The sequence below is a fragment of the Hyaena hyaena genome, unplaced genomic scaffold, assembly GCF_003009895.1.
Source record: "Hyaena hyaena isolate Hyena2069 unplaced genomic scaffold, ASM300989v1 scaffold_603, whole genome shotgun sequence".
Lineage (NCBI taxonomy): Eukaryota > Metazoa > Chordata > Mammalia > Carnivora > Hyaenidae > Hyaena > Hyaena hyaena.
Genome location: NW_024081235.1, coordinates 45,342 through 54,954, shown reverse-complemented (window position 1 = coordinate 54,954; position 9,613 = coordinate 45,342). Strand labels below are relative to the sequence as shown.

The 9,613-nt window shown below is 58.0% G+C and overlaps 1 protein-coding gene across 1 annotated transcript in view; it reads left to right on the top strand.

The window, feature by feature from the left end:
• The window catches only part of KIF25 (kinesin family member 25), a 44,087-nt gene that overhangs the window by 19,382 nt on the left and 15,092 nt on the right, over positions 1 to 9,613 (top strand). Inside the window, 3 exon segments of the mRNA XM_039257135.1 lie at positions 1,120 to 1,208; positions 2,652 to 2,688; positions 8,317 to 8,384. Of these exon segments, the coding sequence (XP_039113066.1) occupies positions 1,120 to 1,208; positions 2,652 to 2,688; positions 8,317 to 8,384 (194 nt within the window).

The window sequence follows — 9,613 nt, the reverse complement described above, 5'->3', positions numbered from 1 at the left end:
GCTCTCCCTCCCCAGCTCTGCCTCCCCAGCTCTCCCTCCCCTGCTCTCCCTCCCCAGCTCTCCCTCCCCCAGCTCTGCCTCCCCCAGCTCTGCCTCCCCAGCTCTCCCTCCCCCAGCTCTCCCTCCCCAGCTCTCCCTCCCCCAGCTCTGCCTCCACTGTTCGCAGGACACAAAGCCCGGCCCCCCTCACTCTCGTACATGGCCTGGGGTCTGCGGCCACAGGGCACAGACTCAGGCTTCCGCTCTGCTCCCCACGAGGCCACGGTTAATGGTTTGCTGGGTGAACTTCCGTGAGGCTCGGTGATGGGGTTGAGCCCGCTGGCTCGTGGTCCCGTGGCGGCAGCCCCAGGACCGTGGTGCTCCCGGGAGGAGTCTCTGCTGTCCGCGGCCCCCCCCCACAGCCAGACCCCCGGAGAGCAGTTCTCCTGTGTGTGACCTGCTCCTCGGCCGGGGCTCTGAGGACCCGGCACTTTCTAAGCAACTTGGTGCCTTTTTGTACCTGGTCAGGGCCGCGGGGCCCCCCTGCTGCAGGGGCCAAGTGAGGGGTGGGGGAGAAGGGCGGCTTCTGGAGGCCACGGCCGCTGTAGTGCGCCTCGTCATGGTCCCGCCGGCGCAGCAGGCGGGGGGTGGGGCGCGGCGCGGAGCCGGGGTCCCCGCACGTGGTGGACCCGCACCGCCAAGGGCTCTGAGCGCTGCCCGGCCACGCGGACGCGCTCCCTTCTCCCGCGCGGCGCCGTGGGGGGCCGTGGCCCACACCGTCACCAACATCACATCGTGCCGCGATTTACACGCACGCTTGGCGGGGTCTGGAAAATAGGAAAAGTACCGGATTTGAGAAACTTCTCCCAAAATGCCTCATCAGTTTGACGCAGGGAGGTGGCCTCTGGACCCTGTCACCACACGACGGTCTGCCAAGTGACGCACCCAGCGTGGCTGTCTGCAAAGCCCCACAGGATGCTGACCACTCAGTGCCGCTCCGCGGGGTGTGTGCAGAAGCCAAGCTGGGGGAAGGAAGTGGGGCGCTCACGGCCTGGGGGCGCGCCCGCGGCTGGCGAGGAAGCAGCTCCCGGAGGAAGCGGCCGCGCCCCGAGCTCACAGGTACAACCTCGATTGTTGTAGGAGCTGATGGGCAACATCAGAGTTCACTGTCGGATCCGCCCTTTGTTGCCTTTTGATAAGGAATTCGATGACCCAGCCTCACAGAGCAGGTAATTTGCTTCTGCTGCGTGTGTGTATGTGTGTGTGTGTGTGTGTGTTTAAGGAACACAATAGAAAATGCAGCAGTTTCCCATGCCTCCTGCCTTCCTGCCGCTGGTCGCGAAGCCGGGTCTCCGTCCCTGGGGGCGGGCGCTGCCTCGCTCACAGTGAATAGCCGCCGGGCCACCGGGCTGGGCTGCCCGAGGTCGGCCTTCATTTAGCGCCTGGCGGGGCCGAGCCCTCGCTGGTCCTCTCTCTCTATGTTGGTGCATCAAAGCGATGTGTCCTCCAGTATTTACGCAGACGCCCCTCGGGCGCGGAAAGGCAACCTGTACCGGCCCAGCTGGTACCTGTGACCCAGGGTTGTGACCGTATCCCTGGATAACAGAACATCTGGGTTTGTCTCCGTTGCCTGTTTGCCTGAAAACCATACTCGGTATGACTTCTCCCTCTTCCCCTGATGAAACAACCCCCATGGAAATTTCCGTCCCACTGCGGCCAGATGGATGCCACGCTCTAGGCCCTGCCAGCTGGACGCCCCACACGTCCGACGGCGGGTCCACAGCGGGCGGGGACTCCCTCCTGCCCTGTAGGGTGGCTGGGAGGGGTCCCGCCTCGTCCCCGCAAGCCTTGCTCTGCCGGAGGGGCCTCCCTCACGCCTCCCTGACGTTTGCGTCCCACGGTGTGGCACTCGACTTGGGAAGGCCTCCAGAAGCCCGTGGGCCGGCCCCGCGGCATCAGACACGGTCTGCGCCTGCTCGGCGGGCCGCGCACTTCTGTCTTCAAGTCTCTTCTGTGGGCAAAGCACGTGCTGTGCCGACCGGTAGCCACGTGCCGTGTGCAGCCGCCAGCGGCCCCAGCCTGGGATGCCTTCGCGACGCGTGGCCCTCCCGTGGCCGCCGGGCCGCCGCGGGGAGTCCTGCCGCCTCGCAGAGCTGCACAAGCCGCTTCCTGAGCCTGGGTCTCTGTCCCTGCATCACCTACGTCAGTTAGTTCCCATTTCTGCGACACGTGCCTTTTTCCAGACGCAGGACCGCCTTCAGACGGCCCAGGTCCTGAGGACAGAGACTTTGGTGTGCCGTCGAGTCCCCGCACGGCTGGGCTTGCAGGCGGCACCGGGATGTAGATCTGTCTGTCCGTCCCGCACGGCGCAAGCAGGGACTCGCACAGGGAGCAGAGGCCGGAGAGAAAACACTGGCAGAGAACGCAGGAAGGGAGGGGGGAGACGAAAATGCGCAGCGGGGAGAAAATCAGCCGCGTTGATACGAGAGCAGGGGTGAGGGGCAGAAGCAGGGGTGACGAGACAGAGCCAAAGGCAGGGGGAGGGCGGGGGTGGGGGAGACCAGGGGGCGACGGCGAGAGGAGAGCGGCGGGGGAGAGCTCGGGGACGCAGGGGACAGGGGGGCGCTCCCCTGCGAGGCGCGTGGTCACTGTCGCCCTTCTTTCGCCCCCAGCTCCGGGCTGGCGGGAGTGGTCCACGCCGTCGATGACGTGAGTGCACTTGGAGAAGCTCTCTGTGCGGTGGTTCACGTGTGCCCGGGAGAGGGGCGCCCCTGAGAGCCCCTCGGAGATGGGTGGTTCAGAATCGCTTCCTCTATTCGCTGCCTCCTCAGATGGCGAAGGGGTGCCCCGTTTCCGGATTGCCACCGCAGGGAGAAACTGACGGGCGCCGCGTGCATGTCCCTCATGCGACCGTGGGGCCGCTCGCTGTAGGTGTGCGTGAGGAAAGCCACGTTGCCCTCGTGGGCTTTCCTGCCAGTGCACGAAGGCACGGGGCCTGAGGTTGCTGTGTAAGGAAAGAAACACGAGCCTGGAGCCGATGTGGCTCGGCACGAACCGTGTCGTGAAATTATGAAACGGACGTATTTTCTACGGCTCAGGATTTCGTTTTCTCTTTAGAACGTGTGTATTTTTTAGCTTTATTGACCCAAAAGGCCTGGAAATAAGAGTGTGCACCCAGGAAGCGAACAGGGTAGAGTGAAACAATGGCACTCGAGGCATGACCGGAGCCGGGCTGACAAAATACAGAATTACATAAAAGCCTTCAGCTCACAAGTACCACTGTCTGGAAATCTCCTTGATGGCCTTTGGAGAGGGCTAGAACGTGCGTGTGCCCTGGGGGCAGACCCCCCCCCCAGGCCGGGTTCCTGACCCCTGGGGGGCGCCGTGGGAGGAAGTCTGGAAGGTAGGAACCTGCAGCCCAGCTCCGTGGGTCACTTCTGTGAGTCCATCATCCAGTGTGGAAAGGGAACGTGGCAGTGATTTATGCTACCCTTCCGTCCCCGCCCTGTCTGAGGTCGTCACTAGTTCAGGTTTTATTTTGATAGTGTCTTGCATTAAATATTGATATAGATACCAATAAAGCCTATAAATTATATACTGTTTAAAATACTTAGAATACTTACATATAAATACTTATGCATATATATTAGTATATAGTATATACTAATACATAATATATATATTATATTCTAAGTTTAAAATACTTACAATACTTATATATAAAAACTTACATAAGTGATACTTACAAATAAAACGGCATGAACTGTAGATGTTTGCATGTGTATGAATCGTCCTGTCTATATTTGCTCCTGAAAAGTCATTGGCTAGTTTTCGTTGTATCTTGGGGGAATGAGTTTTTAAACTGAACGTGGTTTTGTTGAGATCCGTGCATCTCGATGCAGGTAGCTACTCAGAGGTAAGTGGCAAATCCCTCCTGACCGCAGTGATGACCGTCTCTGACGTCACCGGGCAGGGCCCCTCGCGCCACAGAGCCCAGCCACCCCCTCCTGGGGGAGGGTTGCTGCCCTGCATTTGCAACGCAGCAGGGTTTTCAGAGCGAGGAGCTGATACTCCCCGAGGACATGCTGAGCTCCTGCCTCCGAGAAGAGGGAGCCCTGCTGTTTGCTGCGGAATCAGGTGCGTCCGGCCCGCACGCCTCTCTCCCGCCGCAGGTGAGCCCGCGAAGTGCCGTCGGCGGGGAGGCGGGGGGCCGGGGACCGGAGTCAGCGCCGAAGGACAGGGCAGGGCCTGCGGCCTCATTCTGAACACGCTTCGCTTACCTCCTTTGGTCTCAGATGGGCCAGTGGGATGGAAGTTTACTTTTGGCTTCAACGTCGGATGGCTGAGCTGATGGCAAGGAACTCTGTGCCTGGACTGTTTTTGAAAGCTGTCCAAGGGTTTAAATAGGAAACCAGGTGAGGAAGGGGCTCCACGTCGGGAAGATGATGTATTGACCCTGAGCCGGGCGCTTCCACACGCCACCTCCGTGGAGCCTGGCGGGCCCAGCAGGCGGGTTCGCCCAGCCCAGCGGAGCGCCCAGGGTCTGTGCCCACCGCCTGAGTAGCGGGCCGCTCCCCTCCCGGAAGGAAGGTTGCCACAGGGCAAGAGCTTGAAACTTTGGATGAAGGGAAATTATGTTAAGAGGCCGCGATAAATGAATCTTATTTTTTTTAATGTTTTATTTATTTCTAGGAGAGAGAGAGACAGCGTGAGCAGGGGAGGGTCAGAGAGAGAGGGAGATATAGACTCCGAAATAGGCTCCAGGCTCTGAGCTGGCAGTCAGCACAGAGCCCGACGCGGGGCTCGAACCCACGAACCGCGAGATCATGACCTAAGCGAAAGTCGGATGCTTAACCGACTAAGCCACCCAGGCGCCCCGAAATGAATCTTATTTTTGAGGAGAAGAGGCATCCAGGCTGTGAACGAGGAGGGTTTGTTTGGATGGCAGGGAGCTGTGTGCAGGCAGATGAGATTTTGCTCTTGGAAATTATTTCAGATGTTGTTTAAAATCTAGTGACCACACCGTAGGATGACTTTCGAAATAGCCAGGGAAGCTTCTGGACTCTCGCTTGTTTTTATGGCTTTTTATGTTCCTTATAGGGTGTCCCTTGAGCTTGTGGGTAAGACATTGTAAACCTTAGCATTTTCCATTTGTTTTTCTTCATGGTTAAAACGCAGACATTTGAAGACCTCAGGAAAGCGCTTTGGGGGTGTGTTCCCAGGGACTCATCCTGAGGCTTTCGGGTTATGTCTTGGCACCACATGGACGGAATATCGCCAATGAAAATCGGCCTCAAGCGGGAGCGAGGGGCCGGGGCTGTGGTCAGATCCTGGGTCTGGGCGCCAGTTCCGGGTTCTGCTCTGAAGACGGTGTCTGGGCCTTACACTTTGTCCTGCGTCTTCCCTCGGAGTTTGGGAGTTAAAAAGACTTAGGAGGGGCGCCTGGGGTGCCCAGAGGGTTAAACATCGGACTTCGGCTCAGGCTATGATCTTACCGTTCAGGACTCCGAGGCTCACGTCGGGCTCTGTGCTGACAGCTTGGGGCCTGGAAATGCTTCAGATTCTGTGTCTCTCCCTCTCTCCGCCCCTCCCCTGCTCATGCTCTGTCTCTCTGTGTCTGTCTCTCAAAAATAAATAAACATTAAAAATTCTTTTTAAGATTTAGGCGCTGCTTCCCTCAGAGGGGACGCTGCAGTTGTCATACACCAACATCACGGGTACTATATGGGGACAGACAGGGCCTGTGCAGCTTCTGGCACACCGTAGGGGCTCAATACATCCTCAGCAGAGAACTGAACCCTCCCCCGAGAATGAGACCTCTTCCCTGAAGGCCCTGTTGAGACACGGCCACGCGCAGGCCTTCGGATAGTAAGCAGACAAGGCGTCCGGGCAGCGGCTGCTGTGTGACGGGACGGGAGGCCCCTGTCACCGACCGCTGCTCCATCCTGGCCCAAGTCCCCGTGGACAGGCTTCCAGCCCTGTCGGAGGCCGGCTCCGGCCGGGTCCAGGGGGCCCTGAAGGACGGACGGTGTCGGTGAGGGAGGGATGAGAGAGGCCGAGAGTCTTTCTGGTCCCCAGGCAGCATCTCCGCCCTGACTGGGGCTCAACTTTATTTTATAATTAAGTGTTTGGGGGATGCCACAGAAGTGGCATTTGCCTTAGACAATGATTTCTGATAACAAACTTCTTTGATATGTAAGAATTTCCCAGAACATAGATTTGTAGAAGACTTAGGCATAACCTTTATCAATAGTGAGATAGGTGATTTAGAAGCAGCGTATCAGACAATGTTTTTAGCCTAAAAGGGTGAGGTTACTTCTCTGAGAGCAGGGGTCAAACTGGTCTTTCAGGAGACACCTCTGCTCCCATAATCACAAAAGAAGAAGTTCCTCAATAGGTTCCTCCTCAGGGAGCAGTCAGCATACTCAAGGCCAGAATAAGTCACTCCAAATACTGATAACAAATGCCTTGGGGGGGGGGGTGTCCAGTGTCCAAGCAGAAACAAGTGGGTGGGGGGTGGATATCTGCCCTTAACTCTAAATTAGGCTCTTTGTCTCCTTTGTCTCAGGGCCAGACTCAAGCCCCCTTTATTATGAAAGTCTTGGATCTGCAAGGCCCTTAGGAAGAGTCTTTTACATCCACAATGTTTTCATCTGAAATCTCTGGAAAAGGCAGGGACATGCTTTTCCCTATGAGCAATCTGTGTGGGGAAAGTCGGTCTGATCTGGAATATTGTGAGGCCTGGTCAATACCCGCAGCCTCATTTCCAACATGAGCCAGTGGTAGCAGAAGGAGATCCCAGTTTCCGTTTCTCATGGCAGGCGCTGTGCACGCGCTGCCATTTCCTCGCTGTGACTGTCACCCAGCGAGGCCGGTGCGGCTCCAGCACAGCCCCATCTGCTCTGACGCGCTTTTCCTTACGGTAGCAAACGGCCTCTCGCCCTATCAACCGCGGCCGGCAGCTTGCGAGAAGGCCCGGAATGGCTGGTGGCAACTTGACGTCCTGAGTCACTCACTCCGCACACTCTTCGGCTGAGGTGACCCCATCGCCATCTCGTGATGAACACCTGGGAAAGATTTCCAAGGCAGCGACGAGAAGAGCGAACTGGAAGGAAGGGCGCTGGGCTGGAGGCGGAACCGGGACCTGTCGTCAGCCCGCGGGGCAGGCGCTGCGGCCTCACCCCTGCAGCAGCAGCGGGGCCGGGAAGGGGGCCCACGAGGGACGCCTCCGGTGAAGTCAAGGCCTAACCTCCGGGTGTGTGGGCGAGGCCACACTACTGAACCGTTGTTTCACAGCCCGCCTTACCCAGGTGCACCCCTGCGCCACACTCCACTGTGGGGACGGCACGGCCTCACCTCTCTGGCGGGACCAGCATCTGAACCGGCGGACCTCACGGATGCAGATGCCACCGCACGCGGCCCCCGTGGCCCAGACCACGCAGCTGGCGGAAGTGACCACCACACCCGGAGCAAATAGCCACTGAATTCCACAGCTTACGTCCGTAGCGCCTACACGGGCCACTTCCTGGACACGCGTTTGTTTTCGCAGAGAGAGGCATGGATCTCAAAGTACGAGCAAGGAGCTGGGACGGCGCGGCCTCCACGGCTGTCACGGAAAAAATGAAACGTTGGCTTGTTTTCCGCTTCTTCCTGCATCCCTGGTCACGAGCTTGCACTCCGTGCTAGAGTTGGAGCCAATTCAGAATGTGCATTTGTTTCTTTGCTTAAGGAAAAGTACTCTAAGGCTGTGTTTCCCACGGTGACAGCATCTGCTCCTCAGCACACAAGATGGCATCAACGAAGATGGCATCGAAGAAGATGGCATCGAAGAAGATGGCAGAGAGGGAGCCAAAGTCCATGTGCTTTCAAAGCAAAACTTTTAGCGCCGCCAGTTACAATTAAGTTATAACATGTCCGAGATGGGACTTCATCAGTCCTGGGAGGGTCTCAAACCTGACTCTGACGTCAAGTGCCCTCAGAGGCCGCCCTGGGCCGCTGCCCCCCCCCCCGCCCCGTGTGTAGCGGGCAATGAGCTCCCCTGTGCATTCCTCTCCTCGCACACCAGCGCCCGGCCGGCGTGGGGAAGGAAATGTTAGTCTTTGGGGACCATCTGGCCGCTGTCTTAGTTACTCAATTGTGCGGCTGAGCAAAATGCATCCGTAGACAATCCCTAAACCGGGTGTGGCTGTGTTCCACTAAAACTTTGTTTACAAAAACAGGCGAGCGGCGGGATGGGCCCCAGGGCTGTGGTCTGTCACCCCGGCTCTGTGTTCCCAGTGCCGCCCTGCCGGGGGCCTAACTGCTTTGTTTATGCTTTCTTTTTTTTTTTTTAATTAGGAAACAGTCCTGGTGAAACGCGACCGGCCTGCTCACCCCCTGATTAATAAGACATACAGTTTTGAGAGGTAAGTGCTTTGACGCAGAAAGCAAACTTACACAGATATGAATCGTGTCAGCATCTGGTTAATGACATTCACAATATATCCTGTCATTTGCACTAATTGCCAAGGAGCAAGGGTCACCGAGTGGAGAAAGCACATTGTGTCTTTTTTTTAAAGTGTATTAATTATTTTGAGAGAGAGAGAGGGTGAGCGGGGGAGGGGCAGAGAGCGGGGGAGACAGAGCCCCAAGCAGGCTCCGTGCTGTGACAGCAGCAAACTGGACTCGGGGCTCAAATTCAGGAACCGGGAGACCATGACCTGAGCTGACGTGGGACACTTACCTGACTGGGCCACCCAGGCGTCCCTGCGGGTCACACCTTTTGCAAAAAGTAACTGAAACGGAATCTAGACCTAAATATAACGCATAAAACTTTTCGAAGCTAACACAGGAGAAAATCTTGGTGACCTTGAGTAAAGCAAAGGATTCCCAGAAACGCCACTAAAAGCGCCATCTATACGGGGAAGCGAAGCATCCGGCTTTGCCGCAGACACCGCGAGGCCGGCGTGTGACGCGGGGAGGGGGGAGGGAGGCTGGCCCCCGGCAGAGCCACCCGTTGGAAACCACAGAGCTTACCAAGCACGCGTGCCCGGAAAGGAAGGGCGCAGACCACACCGCGAGCAGGCGGGCAAAGTGTCCGTGCAGACACTGCAGCCGCGAGCTGCCCGTGTCCTTTGTTATGGGGGGGGGGCGCTGGGGCCCCACGAGCCGCCGGTCCACGTGGCAGGACGCGGAGCCGCGGCCTGGTGGCTGGAAGTGTCAGCTGGTTGATGGGAATGAAGGTGGCACAGCCACCTTCGGACACGGTTTCCTGTGACATTAATCACACGCTTTCTATATGACCCAGACCTTCTGGAAAAGACTAAACCCTGGGGGTGGAGAACAGGCCGGAGCCCCCAGGGGCCGGGACACGGCAGGGCTTGTCCACGTAGAGGCCGCACGGAGACTTCTGGTGAGAGCTGTTCCCTGTCTCCGTGGCCTGTCGGGCGCATCCCAGGGGCTGACACACGGGGTCCATCCGCGTCAGTTTTAAAAATATAATCAGGGGCGCCTGGGTGGCTTAGTCGGTTAAGCGTCCGACTTTCGCTTAGGTCATGATCTCGCGGTTCGTGGGTTTGGGCCCCGCGTCGGGCTCTGTGCTGACGGCCAGCTCGGAGCCTGGAGCCTGTTTCAGTCTGTGTCTCCCTCTCTCTCT